We start from the raw sequence: 24,457 nt of genomic DNA, 5'->3' as shown, positions 1-24,457 counted from the left end.
TTTGGGTTGTGACCCACGATTCTTACTGGAATCTAGAGAACAACTGGTTACTAAGTTCCAAATAATTTTCCTAAGCAAGAAAACTGCTATTATGATCCCACTGAGTTTTCCTGTATACATCATACTTTCTCTAAACTTGAATCATTTAATCTATGCATTTCTGGGCTGCACATGTCTTCAAATTATGGGTGATGATCATTTGCTATTCAATCATCATGCTCCGCACTGGAGACATGCCTTTAAATTTGGTTTTCTCTTCCTAGTAAGTACTATTTACAGTAGCCAAAAAGGGAAACAACCCAAATGTTGACCAACAAATGAATGGATAAACAAAATGTGGCACATACATACAATGGAATATTATTCCGTCTTAAAAATGAAGGAAAATTCTGACAAATGCTACAACATGGATGAACCTTAAAGGCATTATGCTAAGTGAAATGAGTCAGACAGAAAAGGACAAATGCTGCATCTTCCCACTTGTATGAGCTACCTAAAATAGTCAAATTCAGAAGGACAGAAAATACAATGGCAGTTTCCATGGGCCAAGGACAGGAGCGAATGGGGAGTTATTGTTTAATAGGTACTGAGTTTCTTTTTGGAATGTTAAAAATGTGCCAGAGATGGATCATGATGATGGTTTCACAACATTGTAAATTACTTAATACCACTGAATTGTATGCTTAAAAATGGTTTATAGCCAGGAGTGGTGCTGCACGCTGGTGATCCCAGCTACGTGGGAGACTGAGTCAGGAGAATCACTTGAACCCAGGAGGCAGAGGTTGCAGTGAGCTGACATTGTGCCACTGCACTCTAGTCTTGGTGACAGAGTGAGACTCTGTCTCAAAAAATTAAAATAATCCCGGGCATGGTGGCTCATGCCTGTAATCCCAGCACTTTGGGAAGCCGAGGTGGGCAGATCACCTAAGGTCAGGAGTTCGAGACCAGCCTGGCCAACATAGTGAAACCCCATCTCTACTAAAAAATATAAAAATTAGCTGGGCGTGGTGGTGGGCACCTGTAATCCCAGCTACTTGGGAGGCTGAGGCAGGAGAATCACTTGAACCTTGGAGGTAGAGGTTGTAGTGAGCTGAGATCACATCATTGCACTCCAGTCTGGGCAACAAGAGCAAAATTTCATCTCAAAAATAAAATAATAAAATAGCTTAAATGGTAAATGTTATGTTACATATATTTAACTATAATAAAACTTTTTCAAATTTAGTTTCCTCAAAACTTGGATTGCATTAAACTATCCTCACTGTATGTGCAAGATCATCTATAGAAAGTGGCTAGTGCTATTTTCGTATTTTTCCTCTAACAAATGTAGTTTAAGAACATGCCAATCTGATTTTGAATCACATAATCCGGTGGATGGGCATTGTTGGTGCAATATGCAATTGTCATGTCCCAGGCATCAATAATACCCACATTAAGATCCACAAAAATATCTCTTATGATAAGATTCTGAATATAGCCATGAAAGTCACTAAACATCTCTGCATTTTGATGTATCTCTCTGGTGTTTTCAGTTTTAAGTATCACCTTGGTCTCTGGGCTTCGCAAGAATAGACGTTCAATGGCCTTTTGAATATTGATGGCCCTACGGATGAAAATGTTGATGGGAAAAGGTCTGAAGTGTTGGCCAAGGGTAATGACAATGGCTGTGTTTTTGTCTCCTGCTACCCGGTCAATTTCCCGTGGGATATAGTTTTCATCTTTCACTGAGAATAACTTTTTGGTAACAAATGGATGACCATGTTTTTTCCACTGAATCAAAATATGTCTTTCAACATCCAGAAGAACGTGTGTTTTAAAGATCCCAGCTCCATGATGATCAAAATATTTTAGGGCTAATGAAAGACAAATCAATAAATCTTTTAACAAAAGGAAAATGATACAACTTTAAACTGCACACAACATGTACAAAATTCTAACCAAGATCACTTCTAACTAAGCATTGTTGCCTATGTAGGCTGGATAATTTTACCAGGTGCATTACAATCTTAACAAAATCTTGAACTTTTTATGAGAATACATGAAGAGGAAGAAAAATATTAACATTTGTGAATGAAAATATAAAATTTAACTTTTTATTAAAAGCCCAAAGCCAAAAGTTAGGCAAATTTTAAAAAATAATAAAATAAATATTAGAAAAGAAAAGCAAATAATTCTAATTATTATTTCAAAACCCTCAAAAGTCAAATAGAATTTCAAAATATAAATTAAATACATACTTTTTACAGCTTTTTGTAAGTAGTAAATCCACTGACGCAGTGTTGAATCTCCCATGAGATAAATAAGTTTTCTTTCCAAGCAGTCATTTATATTTTGTGTTTCATTGAACTTGATCTGTTTACAAAATGCTGTAATCCACATTTTTTTCAAAGTATAACCACTGGGGAAAGGAGTCTTCATTCCAATCTGGCAGTTCTTTTTTATATTCTCGCTCTCTGGCAATACAAATTTCCAGACTAAGTAATTTTTATTACCACAAATTATTTTGGAAAAATGTTTCTCATTTTTGCCTTCCTTCTCCTCTTTTTCCTCCCCCTTTCTCTTCAGCGCTGTTTTGCCCTCCTCTCTTCCACAAATATTTATTTAGTAAGATCATGTTAAAAGGGTGAATTAAATAGTTTTTCTTGAATAGTTTTTCTTGGAGTGGGGATCTGTTGGCTCTCGTGAATTTGCAATGTCTCCCTGGGCTCCACCTTGTCCCCAGAGCCACTCTGCTGTGGAACAGTCAGCCAGAGTCAGGAGGAAATGTGGGGCCGTGAAATAGCAGGGTGCAGTGGCCCTGCCAAATATTACACCAATGACATTGGCCTCGCTGAATTTTAAATCTCATCTTCCTCAAACTACTTATCCAGGAAAAGAAGCTTGAACGTGTTTATGAAATGAGTGTCACACATTGTTTATTTTGTGTGTCCCAGAATCATCTTCTCTGGCTAATAATTTTTCTAAAATCCTTAAATCTTAATTGTTGTGTCTAGAACTGAATGTAATATTCTCAGTGTGATCTAACATAGAAAAAAGTAGGATCATGACCTCCCTTTTCTGAATGCTCTTCTATTAAAATAGCCTAAATTGTATTTACTGACTCCTATTGAGTTTTCCCCCAGGTAAGCGTCTGAGGTCACTTTTATATTCAACACTTAATATGCACATCTTCTTTGTCATTTACCTGCATTGTTGGGGTATGGGGTACATATTTAGGAACTTATATTTATTCGTATCGAATTACATAAGATTTGTAAGTGGCTCCAAAAATTACAGTCTGGTACTATCTTCCAAGAAACTGACTGACTTTACTAGAAATTACTGTTCAGGCAAGAGGGAAACAAAAGAGGTGCTATGAGCATTCAAGTTGCCTCAAGAATCTAAGAACTTTCTTCAGTGTAAAAGTTGGGTGTGAATGATAGTTGCCCTAGCAGAGAAGGGATCTGTCTTCTTCATAGATTGTGAGCTTTACATCTGGGTTCATGATTTATTTGTATTTATGTTCTCCACAGGGTTTAGCAAAGTTCTTTGTGTATAGTAGGTCCTCAGTAAACATTTGCTAAATGCATGAAAAAGGGGTAATGAGTAACTGTATACCCCGTTGATTGTTAAAATGGAAGTCCTTTGCTTTACTTTAATTTTGAAATTCACTTCATTTCCAGTATAGCACAAATATCACTTCTAGAGGGAAATGGTTTTGTGTTGACCACTAAAGTTCATGTGATTAAACTGAGAAAAAATTCACAGAAATTTCTAGTTCATAGAACTTAAAGTAAGATGGCTTGGCTAAATGAGAAATTAGAAACCACCAAAGAAACATCCTAACTCTGAATCTGTGCAGCTCACCTGATTCATTTTTCACATGGCACCAGCACCTGATCATTGGCTCTGGAGGAATGAATCTCAAATTTAAATACAAATAGTCTGTACATTCTGAGATGGTGCCACTGAAGTTAACAGTTTCCCTAGCCTTTTATATCTGACTTGGGATGAAAATTGGTTTAAATCAATATGAAAATAATTTCCAAGAATAAAATCCCTTCTAAAACCCAAGGTGGTTGATGTAATTTGGCCCAGGAAATGAGAGATCAAATAGTTAATGTGGAATAAATATCTCTAAGTAAGCATGTCCTTTCCACAGATAAATTGTGATCATGGCAGGCAACAACACTCCAGACTTACTGTTACATGGTACGACCTCAACGGGGGTAAAGTTCTTCATCATTTCAACTCCTATGTTGGACCTGCAAGAAATGGGAAAATAAATTAGCTTAATATCTGCCAAATGCCTTTCCCCCCATTATTTTGATATATATAAGATATCCTGGGAAAGTAAATGGGTCAGGATTCTGGAAAGCTGTTCCTCTGCTAATAGCAGGAAATCTGGAGATCCAGAAAAGTCACTCACCCTCCATATGCAATCCATCAAATCTATCTAACATCTATCTGTCTATCTATCTGTCTATCCTCCTTTTAATTTTACCTTCTAAATGGCTCTCTACCACAAACTACCCTCTCCACCTTTTCCACCTGTAGTAATTCAAGCCTTCATCAACCTTTTCGTAGGCCAGTGCTTTTCAAACTTGAGCTTGCATCAGAATTACCTGCAGTACCTATTACAACTCTGATTGCTGAGCCTCACACCCAGAATTTCTGTTTCAATAGTTATGGGGCAAATTTTCAAGAATTTGGATTTCTATAATAACAAGCTCTTGGGCAAACCCAAAGCCAATGGTCCAGTGACATTACTTTGAGAACCCTGTCCTAAATTATTATAATACTATCTTTCTGCCCTTTTGGTTTATCCCACCGAAATACAACCTCTATGCTACCTGTTTTATTCCCCTATGTAAAATGTTCCCATGACTTTCTGTCCTAACCTACAGGAAAAGCTCCCTAACTGGTATAAAAATCTCCTATGAGTGTCTACATTGTCAGCTTCATCTTCATCTACTCTTCATCTTTTTGAGTTCCCAGGAATCTATTTTTCATAGTCTGTTATCTCCCTCAGATAGGAATCAAGTCAATATTACTCACTATAATATTTCCAGTGCCCAGCACAGTGAGCTTCATCTTAATGATGCTACATTAAAATTAGGATTAAAACAATGTATTAACCATGTATCAGTCCCAACGACTATGTTGACTATGTCTGGCCAAACTGAATTCACTCTATCAGAATGAAAACCGTCTGGGGGAAGGTAGGCCCTTTAAGAGCCAGAGCCACAGAAACCTTCAAGAAGGATGGAGAAAGCACTTTCTAATATTGAGAAGAATTGCCTGAATCTCAGGAAATGAGTTTTTGGGTCAAGTGAAGATAATATCCCCTTCATCAAGAAGGCCAGAGGACTGAAGAGAGGTCAGAGTGGCTGGAGGTGATGGTTGCATGGAGTGGTGGAGTCATGGGAGACAGCACTATGGCCCATTGACTTTAGAATAAGAATGACTGGTTATCCTGTTCTGACTCTGTAATTCAACTGGATATGTGACTTTGGCCAACCTATTTAATATGCCTAAATTTCCTCATCTTTAAAATGAGCATAATAATAGTCACTCCAGAGTATATTACTGAGGATTAATGGTATAATATAAGGGAGGCATCTAACATAAAGGTTGACATATAGTAGGTGCTCAACAATCATTGCAATTATTATTACTGAGGATAATCATTGCAATTATTATTACTGACCTACTGAGGATCCCATCAGACTTATTTTTGGCACAAGATTAAGATTTGTCTCTAAGAAATTTGAACCTGACCAAACCTCTATTCTCCCATACCTATCTTAGGTAAGCCTGAGGATAACAAAAGAGATCAAGACCTGGCTACCTTGTAAATTTGGTTACCAAAGAAAACTTTGATGCTACATTAAAATTAGGATTAAAACCATGTATTAATGTTATAAAGGAATTCATTTTAATGCCTCCTGTTTTTGTAATTGTGTATGTGCATTAAATTTTAAAAAGGGGTCTATAATTAATTAGACCATAATATAAACTAACAGAATAGTGAACAACTGTGTTACCTATGTGATGTCTTCTTCTGTGGTAGCCCCTCATTTATTTTTTTATCACGATTATCCATAAAACTCTTAAATTAAAAAGAAAAAGACTTTTTTAATTTGAAGAAATAAATGTCCTAGGAAGTAACATTTCTGATTCTTCAGCTGGGGTTGGGAGAGAGAACCCAAGTTGGAAAATATATTTACAGTCATCCCTCAGTATATGTGGGAGATTAGTTCCAGGACCCCCACTGCATCTACAAAAATCAGCATGTGCTCAAGTCCTGCATTCAGCCCCATGGAACCTAAGCATGTGAAAAGTCAGCTTTCCTTATGTGTAGGTTTTGCATCCTGTGAATGTTATATTTTTGATCCACATTTGGTTGAAAATTCTTTGAATACAGGTGGATTTGTGCAGTCCAAATCTGGGTTGTTCAAGAATTAATGGTACTATGTTACAAATGAAACAGGAACTGGCTTAGTCCCTGTGTTTGTGAGAAGGAAAGATGTCAAAGAACTGGGCTTGGGTCTAAGAAGGGGCCCTAGAGCTTAGCAATAGAATGGTCCATGAGACTTCTTGAATGTGTAATCAGCTGTTCCTTGCATATGCACTACATCACCCGTAAGGAGACTGAAATATCTATTTCCATGCAGCAGGGGAAAAAAACTTAATAGCTTGAATAGAGCAGGGCATCTGGGAAGGACTTATGTCCATTTGGAAATAAAGCAGGTTACTATCATGATTACTGTGATGAGCATAGCCCCCTTGAGAAGCCTGATTAGGACCCAAAATGTGTGCCAGTCTGCCAGACTAGGGACTTCGGATTTCCTGAGATACAGCCAGCAACTGAGCAAGAATGGTACCTCCAACCTGGGCTTTCAGTGAGGACTAACTCAAGAGGGATCCAGCTGTAGCCAAAAGGGAATATAGAGTCAGGCACACATAGAACATATAGAATATAGAAACTTAAGTCCACCCTTACACTTAAGACATAATTCTGAGACCTTCAAAACAGGAAGAACTTTATGTCTCCATGATCATTTTTCCTTTGCTTCATAAAAATTTATTTTAAAAATCCCAGCTTCTTTTAACTGAGCCAGAGGGGATGAAGAGATTTTTCCATACCTTGATCAGGAAAATGTAAAGAAGTGAAGGTGACGTAGGGGTGAAAGGGAGAGCCTGAAGTGATGTAGGGTCAGTTGTACCCAACTCTCTGTGTCATCATAATGCTTAAATTGGATTCGAATTTGAATTTCCAGGATATTGTGCTATCCTGGAAATTTGCCCTTCTGAACACATATCAGAAAACTAAAGCCTTTCTATGGCAGCAGCTCCCAAACTGGGGAACCAAAGTCTCTTTAAATGATCCATAAAATAAGTGGTCTGTGGCCAAATAAATTTGGGAAATGCTGTGTGCTCTATTCTTGCTTGAAGGGATCCATATTAAAGTTTCTGAGAAGTCCTGCTGCAAAGAAACCAACTTAACTTTAATTATTTCTCCAGATTGCATTATTTCACTTATTTTTTCATTCAACAAATAGTTATTCAGAACTTTCTCAGTGTCAGGCATTGTGCTGGGCCTGTGAGACAAAATACTGGCCCTGACTGAGTTCCTGAGAGACGCAGATAGATGATTTCTAAGGCCCTGCCTACCTATCTCATCTTCTGTCTCCCTCACTTCCTGCATTCCAGCCTCACTGCACTCCACCCCCACCATGGTTCCTGGAACATTCCAACATGCTCTTGCCTCAGATCCTATTCATTCTCTTGAAAATGCTATTTCCCGAAAATTGACATGGCTTACTCCCTCACTTCACTCAGGTTGCTGCTCAAGACAAGCCTTACCTGACACCATTTTAAAATAGCATCAACCATCACGTTTCAAACCCTTACTCTTATGACCTTCATAGTAAAGAGTTTTAATATTAAAAGAGCTTAAATTTCACCCTTAGAGCCGTGGGGTCATCTTAAAGCTTTTAAGGAGGAAATAGTAAAAGAAAAATCTGTTTATTTACTTTTTGTCCTTTAGCCCACTAGAATGTTAATTCCCAACACCTAGGGCTGTGTCTGGAATACAGAAGGTGCTGACTACTTATAAACTGAAAGAATGGTCTAGGCATGATGGCTTATGCCTATAATTCCAGCACTTTGGGAAGATGAAGTGGGTGGATCACCTGAGGTGGGGAGTTCAAGACTAGCCTGGCCAACATGGTGAAACCCCGTCTCTACTAAAGATACAAAAATTAGCCAGGTGTGGTAACAGGTGCCTGTGGTCCCAGCTACTCTGGAGACTGAGGCAGGAGAATTGCTTGTACCCAGGAGGTGGAGGGTGCAGTGAGTTGAGATTGTGCCACTGCACTCCAGCCTGGGTGACAGAGCGAGACTCAGTCTCAAAAAAAAAAAAAAAAAAAGAATGAATGGTGAAAAGTAGTTAACACTTAATGCTCTGCAGAGCTTACAACTTAACAGAGGATATTAAAAATAAATTGGAAAATTAATAATGTAATAAGAATTATGTTGGGGAAGAACAAAATGCTAAGGAAGAATATAGGACTAGAACTTCACTCAGGGAGATGGAAAGTTTCCTAGAGGAAATGATGTCTAAACCAAAGCCTGTGAAATGCCAGAGGTGAGAGGACATGGTCCATTTGTGAAATAAAAGGAGTCCCACTGACCGACAGAGAGCAAGGCAGCATAAAGGTGAGACAAGAGGCTGCCAAGGGAGAAAAGTCTTTGTAAACATATTAAAGAGTTTAAATTTCACCCTTAGTGTCATGGGGTCATCTTAAAACTTTTAAGGAAGAAATAGTAAAAGATATAACTGCGTTTCAAAAACATTAGTCTAGGTGCAGTGCGGAGAATAGATTGGAAGAAACAAGACTGAGGGCAGAGAAATCAGCTCTGGGGATTGTTGCATGATCTGAGGTATGATGGCAGATTATACAAGGATAGAGGCAATCGTGGTAGACAGAAATGGCTGGGTTCAGGAGATAATTGGGAGGTATAATGTATAGAACTTGGTGATTCACTGGATGTAAGGGGTAAAGCTTGACTGAACAATGATATCATTCACCACTTTTTTATTGTACAGCATCTATTAATACTCTATAGGATTAGTATTCCTTGGAACACATTATAGAAAATACTGGTCTATAAAAAATTACTGAACCTGGAAGTACTGCAAACCATGGAGAACTATAGGTCTACATTAAGTGCTTCACTGATTATATTCCTGTCAGCAAATAGTTCTAGAGGTGACTTGTATGGATCCCTGTGAACACACTCCAAGCTGAACGGACTCTGAGGACCTAATTATAATTTAGTCAACATAATTGACATGATACAAAAGTTTGATTAGGCAAAACTACTAGGCAGAGTTTAGTCAAATACCTCATTTTGTCTATTATTGTATTTGGAAGCCTCTTTACCTGTGGAAAAGGCTCCATTCTTCCTTGCTAAGACAGGAAATATTTCTTGTCCTAGTGGTCACGTGGGTCAAGGACTCACAGGGCCTATGTTGAGGCCTCACACAGTAGAAGGCTTCATGGTCTCTGTCATCCATGTACTGGCACAGTTCAGCATTTGTGTTTAGGGTCAGGCCACATTCAGTGAAGACATTGGAAGTTCTATTGGCAAACAGGCCAATGAAGATGATCTTATCACATCCTTGGTTCCTTGCCCTCCAGAGTGCTGACACCCCTTCACTGGGGTGGATGAGCAGCAGAGACAGGGAGACCTGGCCCTCCCAGAACAAAGTGAAGCTGACCAGGTAGGTGCCGTTGTTGAAGTCAGTCACCTTTCCCGAAGCACCTGCCATTAGGGCTGGGGAGGACATCCTGGCCCTCAGGAAATCCCCACCATATTGCTTCCTGCGTCCCAAGTGGTCCCTCACTTCCAGAAGGATGTCCAGCTGATCCCCCCTGCAGTACGTATCTTGAGGGTTAAGGATGGTGGCTGTGCTGTGTGTGGCGCTGGTGGTGGTATTCACATGGGTGAATGGTCTGGGTGGGATCTGCTGGTCTAGTTTCTCCATAATGTCCTTTATTCTAAGTTCAGTCTCTTTTGGTGAAACTGCTGGACACAGTGGTGCTTCGGAGTGTGAAGATTTTTTGAAGATGTTCCCTTGGTTCAGGGTAATATGGTTTTCCAAGCTGAACAAGAACTGAAATATTGAAAGGGAAAAGAAAATATCATCAGCAAATAATAGTGCTTGCTTTTCTATATAAATTATTATGGCTTATTTTACACCTTTCAGTGTGATAAATTAAATATCAAAAATCAATACTAACTGGTTTTCAGTTATGGAATCATCAGAATTGGTTTCCATGTAGTATGACTTCCTCTGCTGCCAGCAGATGGTTTTCTTTAGGAGTCACTGGCTTAAAAATTAACTAGATATAATCAATACATATCATTTCATGATTCAATTTTAGAGTTTTTCCTTTTGCTATCCCCTCGACTTTTCTTTTGAAAAATCATATTATCATTTTCTATATCGACAATGCAGACAACAGAGCACAATGTGGTACATGTTTCATGTACACTGGGAAAGAATGTATATTCCACTGCTGTTGGAGGAAGTGTTTTATGAAGGTCAATCAGATTTAGTTGAAGGGTTGTGTTCTCTAGTTCTTCTACATTTTTACTGACTATATTAGTTTCATTGGGCTGACATCACAAAGCATCACAAATTTAGTGACTTAAAACAACATAAATTTATTCGCTCATAGTTCTGGAGGCCAGAAGTCTGAGATCAAGATGTCAACAGGGTTGGTTCCTTATGGAGGCTTTGCGGAGGAATATATTCCATACATCTCTCCTAACCCCTGGTGATTTCCAGTAATCCTTGGTGTTCCTTGGCTTGTAGATAGTTTACTTCAATCTCTGCCTCCATGTTTATGTAACCTTCCCCTCTGTGCGTGTTTTCCCCTTTTCTTCTCTTAAAAGGACATTTGTCACTGGATTTAGGATCCCCCTGAATCCAGGATGATCTCATCTTGAGCCCTTTCACTTACTTACATCATCAAAGAGTGTTTTTCTAAATATAGCAGCACTTTCTTATTCATGGTTTTAGTTACCCATGGTCAACCATGGTCCAAAAATAGATGGGTATAGTACAATAAGATATTTTGAGAGAGAGGAAGAGACAGAGAGAGAGAGAAACCATATTTATGTAACTTTTATTACAGTATGTTGTTATAATTATTCTATTTTAATATTAGTTACTTTTATTAATGTCTTACTGTGCCTAATTTATAAATTAAACTTCATCGTAGGTATCTATGTATAAGAAAAAGCAGCATTTACACTGTATAGGGTTTGGTGCTATCTGCAGTTTCAGGCATCCACTGGGGTCTTGGAATATATATTTAGTAGATTTAAAGAGGACTACTGTAGGTCATATTCAGGGGTTTCAAGTAGACATATTTTTAGGGGGCCATCATTCAACCTGCTCAACTGACTTTCTCTCTACATATTTCATCAATTACTAAGAACAATGTTAATGTTTTTGACTATGATTCCGAATCTTTCCTTTTCTTTTTATTGATATATGCTTTTCTTCAAATATTTTGTAGCTCTGCTATTAGATGTACACACATGTATTGCTTGTTACGTATTTGGGGTGAATTGTCACTTTTATCATTATATAGTGATCTTATTTATTCTTAGTAATTTTCCTGGTTCTGAAATCTACTTTGTCTGATATTAATAAATTCATGCAAGCATTATTTTGGTTAGGTTTTGCATGGTATATCTATTTTTGTCATTTTACTTTTAGCCTACCTATATCTTTATATTTAAAATGGATGTTAGCTTATGGTTGGTTTCTTTTCTTTTTTTTTTTTTTGGATATGGAGTCTCACTCTGTCATCTAGGCTGGATTGCAGTGGCATGATCACAGCTCACTGGATCTTTGATCTACCAGGCTTAGGTGATCCTCCCACCTCAGCTTCCCAGGTAGTGTGAGCCACCAGCATCTGGGTAAATTTTGTATTTTTGGTACAAAGTTTTTTATAAATTTTGTATTTTCACCATGTTGCCCAGGCTGGTCTTAAACTCTTGGGCTCAAGGAATCTGCCAGTCTCAGTCTCCCAAAGTGCTAGGATTATAGATCTGAGCCACTGAGCCCCACCTAATTATTATTATTATTTCTTCTTCTTCTTCTTCTTCTTCTTCTTCTTCTTCTTCTTCTTCTTCTTCTTCTTCTTCTTCTTCTTCTTCTTCTTCTTCTTTCTTCTTCCTCTTCCTCTTCCTCTTCTTCTCCTCCTTCTCCTCCTCCTCCTCCTCTTCCTCCTCCTCTTCCTCTTCTTCCTCTTCCCCTTCCCCTTCTCCTTCTCCTTCTTCTTTCTTCCTCTTCTTCTTTCTCCTTCTCCTTCTCCTTCTTCTTCTTCTTTTAAATTGAGACGGAGTCTCACTCTGTCACCCAGGGGAGTGCAGTGGTGCAATCTCGGCTCACTGCAACCTCCACCTCCCGGGTTCAAGCAATTCTCTTGCCTCAGCCTCCTAAGTAGCTGGGATTACAGGTGTGCCCCACCACACCCGGCAATTTTTTTTTTTTTTTTTTTTTTTTTTTTTTTGTATTTTAGTAGAGACGTTCTTTCACCATGTTAGTCATGCTGGTCTTGAATTTCTGACCTCGTGATCCGCCTGCCTTGGCCTCCCAAACTGCTGGGATTACAGGCATGAGCCACCGTGCCTGGCCGATTTCTTCTTTTTATACATTCTGACAGTCACTGTGTTTTCACTGATGTGTTTGGACTATTTATATTTAGTGTTCTTATTGATATGCTTTGATTTAAGTCTACCATTTTAATAATTGTTTTCTCTTTGTTCTCTTTTTCTAATTCCAATGCCACTATTTTTAAATGTACCAGAACTCTCTGTTCTCCTTAACAAGGAGAACAAGGGGAACTAGGTTACTAGAGCCTAACCAAGTTGGGTTTTGCCAAAACCTGATCAACCTGGGGTAAGGAAAATACCCAAACCCAGCCCCCATCTGGCCTTCTTATTTCACCTAAGGATTGACGTGGGTATAGGAAAACGGGAAGCTGACAAGCACTTGTGAAGGTCACCATTTAAGGGCATAAGCTCACTAAAATACTGAGAATAAATCACAGTACTACAGAATGCTTCCCCTCCTGCACATCTTACAACCAAGTCAATAGGAATTCTGTATAGAAACAGAAGATGATAGCGAAAAGCACTGCAAGTCTCAGACCCTATTTAAAAAGGGGTCCCTAGAAACACCCAAGGATGAAGTCTCTAGGAGAGACATAAAGATGGAAACTGGAGGAAATTGTAGCCTCTGAGACAATATCTACAGTAAACAGTAAACACAGTCTAACTCCTAACCACATAAACATAAAAGCTCACACTAAAGGCCTATCTCAGTTCCAGTTGACCAACTATGTCATATCCAGATTTTGATAAAAATTACAGGGCACACAAGAAGAAAAAAAAAATACAGTCTAAAGGGACAATGCAAGCATCAGAACCAAACTTAGTTATAATAGAGATTTTGAAATTATCAGACCGGAAATTTAAAATAACTATGATTGAGGTATTAATACTTAGGGCTCTAATAAAAAAAAAATACACGACAAGTGGAAACAGATGGGTAATGCATGTAGAGATGTGGCAACTCTAAGAAACAATCAAAAGGAAATGCTGAAATTAAAAAACACTGCATCAGAATAAAGAACATCTTTGATGATCTCATGAACAGACTGAACATAGTCATGTGAAAAATAAGAGAGCTTGAAGGTATGTCAACAGAAACTTCCCAAACTAAAAACAAGAGAAAAAGCATGAAGAAAGAACAGAATATCCAAGAACCGTGGGACAAACACAATAGGCATAAATACACATAATGGGAATACCAAAAGGAGAATAAAGAGAAATAAAGAGAAAGGAACAGAAGAAATATTTGAAGAAATAATGACTGAAATTTTTCCAAAACTAATAACAGAAACCAAGCCATAGATCCATTTTGAGCATTTAAAGACATTGTTTGGCCACTTGGCAGTGGTGACCACAGCAGGCATTTTGGGCTCAGGCCGGAGTTTACAGCATTTGCTCTGGAAAGGCAGAAGGGTACCCACAGTGAGAATTGAGTGGTGAATGCGGAGAGTTCCCCAGCAGTAGGCACTGGAATTAGTCTTTTTCCTGTCACAGGCCTGGAGCAGGAGGAGAGTTCCTGAAACCAGGGTTTCTCCTGGGTGGTGAGGCTTATAGCCAGGGACAGCTTTGCAATCTGGAACCAGTCTGTGTGTGTCAATCCTGGTGTTCCAGCCTGCTCCCTTGGCCATTTAGGGGATAGTGCCCATCAGCTCCAAGAAGTAGAAGGGAGGCAGACCTCACTTTCCCTGGAGATCTAACCCTCAGCACTATCTGCCCCTAAGGGAAGGGGGAGCACAGCTCACCAAAGCCCCCCTTGGGCCAAAGAAAATGCAAGCATGGTACCAGCTGCTGAAGGTGGCATCACCAAAGCCCAGGAGTGCATGTGGAGAGGAGGTCATCGCTCACCCCCACCTTTCTTCTCAGTGTACTGTTGTAGACTTAGCAGCAGCTCTTCCTATCAGGGCATGGGGAGCATGGACTGAAAGAGACAGCTTCCCCAGTGTCTCCACCACCACTGAAGGTGCATGTGTGCTAGGAGAGGGCATGTTTCACACTTCCCAATTTGTCTCTGTCGCTGCCCCTAGCTTCCAGCTGTTACTCTTAAATGCCACACACTAAATTGCTGCTTGAATTACACCACCAAACGAAATTACATTGCTACAAAAAGCAATATCTGAGAAAGCCACTGCAACCTATCTGTAACCAATGAGCCCATAAAGAGCCTAGGCACCCTGAAAACACCAAGAAACAAAGCCATTTTATCATACACAACATACACCATAGCCATACCCCCAAGAAAAAAAACAAAAGAAAAAATCAAGAATCCCTATCCAAATGATAGCAAATTCAAAGGAAAGAAAAGAAGTGTCAACTTTCTCAGATGAGAAGGAACCAGTGTAAGAACTCTGGCAATACAAAAAACCAGAGCATTTCATCACCTCCAAAGGATGCCATTCACTCACAAACAATGTATATTAACTAGAATGAAATATCTAAAATGACAGGTATATAATTCAGCATGTGCACGGCAAGGAAACTAACCAAGATTCAAGAGAAATTTGAAGTTCAACACAAGGCGCCAGAAAAAATGATCCAAGATTTGGAAGATGACATAGCTGTACTAAGAAAGAACCAAACAGAACTTCTGGAATTAAAAAAATTTACTAAAGGAATTTTAAAATACAGTTGGAAACCTTAACAAAAGACTAAGCAGAAGGAATTTTAGAGATCAAAGACCAGTTTTTTGAATGAACCACTCAGATAAAAATAAAAATGAAGAGACTCCGTCTCAAAAAAAAAATTAAAAATGAAAATAATTTTTAAAAATGAACAAAGCCTTTGAGAAATCATAATAATCATAATAATAACTGTTTAAAAACAGAAAAAGGCCTGGACTACATAGATTCACAGCTGAATTCTACCAGACGTACAAAGAAGAGTGGTACCAATCCTACTGAAACTATTCCAAAAAATCGAGGAGAAAGAACTCTTCTCTAACTCATTCTACAAAGCCAGTATCATTCTGATACCAAAATCTGGCAAAGACACAACACCAACAACAAACTTACAGGCCAATATTTCTGATGAATATAGATGCAAAACTCCTTGATAAAACACTAGCAAACTGAATTCAGCAGCACATCAAAAGTTGATTCACCACAATTAAGTGGGCTTTATTCCAGTGATGCAAGGATGGTTTAACATATGCAAATCAATAAATGTGATTCACCATGTAAACAGAATTAAAAACAAAAACTATATCATCATTTCAATAGATGTAGAAAAGGCATTCAATAAAAATGCAACATCCCTTTATGATAAAAACCTTCAACAAACTAGGCATCAAAGGAACACACCTCAGAATAATCATGGCTATCTGTGACAAACTCATAGCCAGTATCATAATGAACAGGCAAAAACTGAAAGCATTGTCCTTAAGAGCTGGAACAAGGATGTCCATTCTCACCACTCCTATTCAACATACTGGAAGTCCTAACCAGAGTAATCAGGCAGGAGAAAAACATAAAAAGCATCAAAATAGGAAAATAGGAAGTCAAATTATCTCTCTTCATTGATGATATTATTCTATACCTAGAAAACCTTAAAGATTATGCCAAAAGACTCCTAGACCTGATAAACAGGTCTTTAGCAAAGTCTCAGAATACAAAACTTACGTACAAAAATTAGGAGCATTTTTATAAACCAATAATGTTCAAGCTAAGAAAATATCAAGAATCCAATCCTATGTACAATAGCTACAAAAAATACCTAGGAATACATCTAACGAAGGAGGTGAAAGATCTCTACAAGGAGAACTACAAAACAATGATGAGAAAAATCATAGACAACACAAATGGAAAAACATCCCATGCTCATGGATTAGAAAAATCTATATCATTTAAATGTCCATACTGCCCAAAGCAATGTACAGATTCAATGCTATTCCAACATCAGTATTCACCAAATTAGAAAAAACTATTCTAAAATTCATATGGAACCAAAAGAGAGCCCAAATAGTCAAGGCAATCCTAAATGAAAAAGAATGCAGCTAGTGGCATCACATTGTTCAACTTTATACTTCACTACAAGGCTACAGTAAACAAAACACCATGGTACTGGTACAAAAACAGGCACATAGACTAATGGAACAGAATTGAGACCCCTGGAATAAAGCCACACACCTATAACCAACTAATATTCAATATAGTCAACAAAAATAAACACTGGGGAATTCAATAAACGGTGCAGGAAAACTGGTTAACCATGTGCAGAAGAATAAAACTGGACCTCCACCTCTTACCATATAGAAAAATTAACTCAAAATGGGTTAAAGACTTAAATATAAGACCTCAAACTACAAAAATCCTAGAAGAAAACTTGGGAAATACTCTTCTAGACATTGGCCTAGGCAAAGAATTTATAGCTAAGCTCTCAAAAGCAAATGTAACAAAAACAAAAATTGATAATTGGGACAGAATTAAACTAAAGAACTTCTCCACAGCAAAACAAACTATCAACAGAGCAAACAGACAAGCTACAGAATGGTAGAAGATATTTACAAACAATGTATTCAACAAAGGACTACTGTCAAGAATCTATAAGGAGCATAAATCAACAGGAAAAACACAAATAGTCCCAGTAAAAAGTAGGTAAAGGACACAAACAGATACTTCTCAAAAGAAGACATACAGGTGGCCAACAAACATAAAAAATGCTCAACATCACTAATCATCAAAGATATGCAAATCAAAACTCCAGAGAGATACCATCTCACACCAGTCAGAATGGCCACTATTAAACAGTCAAAAAATAACACATGTTGGCAGTGTTGCGGAGAAAAATAATTGCTTACACAATGTTGGTGGGACTGTAAATTAGTTCAGGTATTGTGAAAAGCAGTTTGAAGATTTCTCAAATAACTAAAAATATAATTGCCATTCAACCCAGCAATCTCATTACTGGGTATGTACCCAATGGAAAAGAAATTGTTCTACCAAAAAGACATTTGTACTTGTATGTTTATTGTAGTGCTATTCACAATAGCAAAGACATAGAATCAACCCAGGTGCCCATCAATGGTGGACTGAATAAAAAAATGTGGTACATATACACCATGGAATACTACACAGCCAAAACAAAGCACAAAATCATGTCCTTTGTAGCAATATGGATGCAGCTGGGGGCCATTATCCTAAATGAATTAACACAGAAACAGAAAACCAAATACCACATGTTCTCACTTATGAGTGAGAGTTAAACGTTGGGTATATATGGACCTAAGATGAGAACAATAAACACTGGGGATTCCAAAAGCAGGGAGGGAGGATGGTGAGGATTGAAAAACCACCTATTGAGTACTATGTTTGCTACTGGGCAATGGGAGCATTAGAAGCCTAAACCACATCATCATGCAATATAACCATATAAGAAACCTGCACATGTACTCCCTGAATCTAAAATTTTAAAAATTATAAAAGTATTTAGAAAAAAATAAATTATAGAGAAATCTCATGTGCCCTTTACTGAGTTTTTTTCAATGGTAACATCTTGCAAAACTAGTAAAATATTGCTACCAGCATATTGAAACTGATATAGTCGAGATACAGAACATTTCCTCTCCTTCATGTTGCTGTTTTTTTACCATGCTTACTTTTCCCTCACCCTCTCCCATTCCTTAATCTCTGGCAACCATGTATCTGTTATTTATTTCTATGATTTTTGTCATGTCATGAATATTATGTAGTAGAATTATGCAACATATGAGCCACAAATATGAGCAAGGAAAAACAAAAAGTTTTGTGCTAGACCCTTAAAATTAGGCACAGAAGGAGGAAAGTCTCTTTAAAATAGTAGTAGCAGGGCCAGGATCATCATTTAGTGCTCAATTTCATGTGAGGCCCAGTTGTTTCATTATTTAATAACCTGTTAAACACACACACACATATGCACACACTAGAATTGCCATAGACTAAATGCTTGCATCTCCCCAAAATTCATGTTGTAACCTAATCTCCAATGTTGCTATAGATAGAATATTTGTGGTTCCCCCAAATTTGTATGTTACAACTGAACTTTCAATGTGATGGTATTAAGAGATGGGACTTCTGGAGAGGTGATTAGATCATGGGGATGGAGCCCTCATTAATAAAGTTAGTGACTTTACAAAAAGGACCCCAGAGAGTTCCTTTGCCCATTCCACCATTTGAGTACACGTGAAAAGATACCCATCTATGAACAAGGAAGCAGGCCCTCATCAGACACCAAATATGTTGGTGCCTTGATCTTGGACTTTGCAGCTTCCAGAACTGTGAGCAGTAAATTTATATTGCTTGTAAGCCATTCCGTCAGTGGCATTCTTTTAGAACAGCTTGAATGGACTAAAACCAGGGTTTCACACACATATGCACACACATTTCAAATACATAGATATTTCAAAGATTTATATACATTAAGGGATATACATTTTTTCAGAAGACCCTAAGATATCTTGTTCTCCATGATATATCTGACCAACTGTCACCAATTACTACCTAATCCTCCTCTTCTCTGTCATTTTTTGACCAACTGGATTCTTTTACTCATTTACAGAAGATCATGAAGAACTTGACTCCTAGTCTTAATCACGAGAAGTCTTGACATCTTCCAGGTAGACTTCAATATCCCCGGAGGCAGTTCCTCCAATACCTAAATTTCTTTGCTCTTGAAGCTTCTTGGCTTTAGAGAACTGTAAGAGTAATCACTTAGCAATTCAACTTCCTGTCACACTGCCAAACATGTGTAATCACACTTTTTCTTTTCTACTTCCTACTTTCTTCTATTAGCCTTTTTCCATATGAATTAAAATGTATTCAAGTATCTCCCACATTACAAAAAGGAAATTTTTTTGAGCCTCTGATTCCCCCTTTAATTGCTATTCTAACCTTCATCAGTTCCTCACCTCTACCAATTAAGTTTCTCAAGGGTCCTCTTCCATCCCATGTGTACCTTCTCCACTAACACTAACTCCTCAGCCCAGTGCTTATTTTGTTTCTCAGGATTATATCACTAGCAACTTTTTCTTCTCACTTTATAGCTCATCCAAGGAAATGTCACAGACTACAATGACTTCAGCTGCCATTTGTATTCTGATGTTTCTTAAATCTGTTTTTCTAAGCCAGGTCTTTCCCAGCTTCAGATCTATATTTACAACATCTCCACTTGGTTGACCTAAAATGAACCAAACCTAGACTGTTCATACCTAAATCCATCTTTTGTCGTCCAACTATTTCTCCTACTCTGGTCAATACTTCAGTGAATTATATCACCAGCCATGCAGTTGTACAAACTTGGAATGTAACTCCTGGTTAAACTTGCCTCTTTACCTCCCATAGTCAATCACAATTACTGTCAATTATAGCCCAAATTCATTGACTTTTCTCTATCCTTATTGTTAATAGCTTATTTCAGGCCACCATTACCTCTCACCCAGATAACTGAACAGTCTTTCTTTATTTTGTTATTTACTAGTTATTTATTAAGTATCTACTATGTACCACAGACTGTTCTAGGCACTTGTGATACCAATAAACACTTATAAAAATCTTTGACTCTTGGGAGGCCAGGGCGGGTGGATCATGAGGTCAAGAGATCAAGACCATCCTGGCCAACATGGTGAAACTCCATCTGTACTAAAAATGCAAAAATTAGCTGGGCATGGTGGCATGTGCCTGTAATCCCAGCTACTCAGGAGGCTGAAGCAGGAGAATCACTTGAACCCGGGAGGCGGAGGTTGCAGTGAGCCGAGGTTGCGTCACTGCACTCCAGCCTGGTGACAGAGTGAGACTCCATCTCAAAAAAAAAAAAAAACTTTGACTCTATAAATGTTACTATATACTAGATAAAGATAGACAATAATCAATGAACATAATAAATGAGTAAATCATATATTATTTTAGAAAGTGAAAAGTACTACTACAAAAAATAATTCAAACAAGAAAGAATGTTATGGTAAATTTAGTCCTAGAGTAAAATGATTGGTTGTTAAAGGAAAAGGGATGTTCAGGACAAATCAGAAAGTCCAAGCATGTCATGAACAGCCTGTGTAAGTGACAATAAGAGGATTTATTTTTTAAAACTTGAAAACTTTTAAATGATCTAGTTATCTATGATTAAAGGGAAAATATGATGGTCTTTCTATAGATCAGGTTTGATGTTAAAAAAACCTCACTTATACACTAAAGAATAGAATTGATTAGAACAATGAAACTTTCTTAAGGGTTTATTCACCCTTAATAAATTATAAGATATTTTAATTTTTTAATTTTAACCCAAAGTTCAACTTTTATTGCATCTCACAGGTTTTGGTTTTCTCTCCCCTTTTAAAAGACATGAAATAGTAACACTACCCTTCAACTCATTTTCAGTTCATATAAGGTTCTATTTATTTATTTATTTATTTATTTATTTATTTTCCTGCTCAGGTTCTGTTTCTTTTGGCCTGATGCTAGCAATGTTTTCTTAAAGGTTTAAAGGAAATGTCTTCTTCCACCATAATATTCTATGCACTACAAAAGGTCTTTTCTTTTGCCTTTGGTAACTGGACTAACAGATTTTAAGTTTTATCAAAATAATTCCTATGCCACTATTATTAAGTTTGGTTTGCTCAGGAAAAAATTGAGATTAAAAAAATTTTAATTAATGTTATTGCATCCTTGTATCTTCCTGTATGTGCTTTTAAAGTCCTTGTGACATTGAGTTACAGGGCTTTGACTTCTGGGTCTAAAAAGAACACTAAGTCCCACTAAACTTAAGCTCTGACAGCAATTAAAGCCTCATCTTCAGGCCTGGTAGAAGATGCCAATCAAAATTAACTGCATTCCTGAGACACAGGGCTAGAAATTAAAGCTATTCAACTCCTCAAGGCTCAGGGACTATCTTGGAAGAGGTGGGCATATGAGATTGTAAGGGCCAATTTTAAAAGATAAAATAAGATCAGTTTCTCTATAAATTAATCATTAATGTCAAAGGCACACTGATGCAAGACCAGCATGTGGGTCCCTATGTCAGATTAACAAGGTTTTCTTGAAGCATTAACCTACTCCTTAATAAAGGTTATAAAGACTTATGGAAGTTATATCTTATGATCAGGATGATAATTTTATAGATTGTTTATAAAATTTTGGAAAATAAATTTAATTGGCTTCCTGCTGTTTTTATTAGGGCTTGTTGTTTGGAAAATTAAGTCTCCTCTCTCAAAGAATGAAGGTTTTGCTTTTTAAAAAAATCCTTGAGTTATCAGTTTGGTAAATGAATGATTTATTTTACAATGACCTGTGATCCTATTTTGTAATATCAAGTGTTTTAAACCTTTGATATTTGACAAACTTTCCAAATTCAAATTATAAATTATGTCTTTTTCTGACCTTATTAATCCTTTAAGATATTACTAATAGGTCCCCTAAAGTCCAAAAATGACATGTTTGTCTTATTTGGTATAAAAATTATACAGGAAGCATTGTCAAATGTAAAATGGTGTTTAGTTTTCTTTGCACTGCATTTGTGTAAATATGTTATTAGTACGTATTCCAAAATTATGGGAAACTCCTATAATTCTGATATCACTTAATGTATGTTATCAGTAATAATTATAATTGCCATGTTAAAAAACATTCAGAGTAAGGGGAATGCTAAGAGGTGGGAGTGGAGATGTGTCTGGTGTTAAATCAAGAAGATGAAAAAAACTTGAAGGAAGTAAGAACTATGTGGAAGTTACATGGAAACCTGGAGAAAGGGAAGAAAAAGAAAACAGCCAGTGCAAGGATGTCTTGGACCAGGCCTAGTGAGTTTCTGTGCCCTTTATTTAAATGAGTCCAATAAAACACTGTGCCAAGGAGTTTGGGCCATACACATACTGCATGAAGAGCCACTGAAGGTAGAGTACCATATTCAAATTTTCATTTTAGAAATAAATTTTCAGATTCTTGAACACAAAGATGATGTCCTGTATTTCTGTATCTTTAATTCCTAGACCAGTGCCTGACACACAATATACACTTAACAAATGTCTGTTGAATGAATGCTTAGAGCAGGCTGAGACTGGAGGCAGGGAAATTAATTGGAAAACTATTTCAACAATTTAGATGAGCAATGATAAAGTATTGGTCTAAAGAAAGACGATGTGGATGGAGAAAAAAGGACAGACTTGAGAGACATTTTGGAGGTAGGATTGATAAGACTTGATGGCTGATAGCTTGTGGAGGGAGTTTTCGCTTGATTGACTACACAGGCTATGGCAACAATTATTAAGACTGGAGAGATAAAAGTAGAGAATTTATTTCTATTTGATTTTGTATGCTTGTTTTGTTTTTATTAGGGGATGATGGTGAGACAGATTATAAATTTGGTGTGTGTGTTTTTTGTGTTGGTAGTGCTAGTGGAAGACTTAGGTGGAGATATCCAATGAATAGTATATATTCAAGAGTGGGGCTGGGAAAAGGTTTCAGCCTTAGAAGGACATAGCAGAGATTCTCAAATGTTAGCATGCTTAAGAACAAGCTGAGGAGCTTGTTAATACTGAGATTACAGTAGTTCTGGAGTATGGCTCAGGAATCTGCATTTTACGCACAGGAATAAACACAGGTGTTCTGGGCAGAAGGCTCCCAGACCTCACTTTGTGAAACACTAATATTGGTAGTGGATAGGACCTGGGCAAATGAACTAAAAGGTACAAGCATAGAAGAGAAGAGGATCAGAGGAAGAAATCTAGAGAATACATATTTATAGAGAGGCCCCAGGAAAAGAAACCTCCTGCGCTGTGCTCTGAAGCCTTTTTTTTTTTTTTTTTTTTTTTAACCAGTTCATATTACTGGCTGAATGCCCTAGACTGTGGTGCTTCTTGTTTGAAGCTTGGAGGTAAGTCTGCATTAGACAAAGGTTAGAGAGACACTTTTAAAGTTAGCTGGGTTCAAATGTAAACGGGCCTCAAATGGCTAAACAAAGGAGTTTGTTCTTTATATTGTCATTGGTGAAAGCGTTTGATCAGGACCGGGAGATGATGAAAGCAGAATTTCTGAAAGATTATGTTTGTACTAAATGGTCAGGAAGAAAAGAAACTGGAAGCAAGGTGAGTTAAGAAAAACTTACAAAGGGAAGAGTCAAAAGACACTAAACTACTTAAAGAATAAGAAAACCCCTGTGAAAAAGGCAGAGGACTGAAACAGAAACTTAATTAGTTTGAAATCTCAGAGGCCAAGGGAGGAGGAGAGAATTTTGAGGCTGGATGTTTACAGTGCCAAGTAGTACGGAGATGGCACAAATCCATCTGCCATTTTCTAAAGAGAAACAATAATAATCTATACATTGCCATTTAAAATAGTAATAATAATGTATGCATTGCCAAAGGGATTTATGCTGAACAGTGAACCCCCGATCCACATTCTCCTGCTAAGATGATATGCCTTTAACTTATTTCTTGCCATGATAAAGTATGCATTGCCAAAGGGATTTATGCTGAACAGTGAACCCCCGATCCATATTCTCCTGCTAAGATGATATGCCTTTAACTTTTATTTCTTGCCATGATAAAGTATGCATTGCCAAAGGGATTTATGCTGAACAGTGAACCCCCGATCCACGTTCTCCTGCTAAGATGATATGCCTTTAACTTTTATTTCTTGCCATGATAAAGGGGGTCATTCAAATGAAGTCACTGTGACCTTCTGTGAAATTCTTAAAAAGGAAGCTTCCTACCTTTGTGTGGTCTTTTGAAGCCAAGTAAATGACCCAGAAAATTAAGATAAATATCAACATCAGCAGTAATTTTCGAGCTATGGCATTTGGAAACAAAGTGAGTATC

The 24,457-nt window shown here is 37.5% G+C and overlaps 1 protein-coding gene across 1 annotated transcript; it reads right to left on the bottom strand.

The window, feature by feature from the left end:
• Positions 1–766: 766 nt before the first annotated feature.
• LOC105476463 (neurexophilin and PC-esterase domain family member 2) lies at positions 767–24,457 on the bottom strand. The gene is made up of 5 exons (XM_011732435.2): positions 24,352–24,457; positions 9,432–10,165; positions 4,183–4,244; positions 2,238–2,453; positions 767–1,853 (listed from the first exon to the last, which is right to left on the bottom strand). The coding sequence occupies exons 1-5, from the start codon at positions 24,409–24,411 to the stop codon at positions 1,318–1,320; spliced, it is 1,608 nt and encodes a 535-aa protein (XP_011730737.2). The 5' UTR covers positions 24,412–24,457; the 3' UTR covers positions 767–1,317.

This window comes from Macaca nemestrina, chromosome 12 (genome assembly GCF_043159975.1).
Source record: "Macaca nemestrina isolate mMacNem1 chromosome 12, mMacNem.hap1, whole genome shotgun sequence".
NCBI lineage: Eukaryota > Metazoa > Chordata > Mammalia > Primates > Cercopithecidae > Macaca > Macaca nemestrina.
The sequence above is the reverse complement of the archived record's forward strand: the minus strand, read 5'-3'. Positions and strand labels throughout refer to the sequence as shown.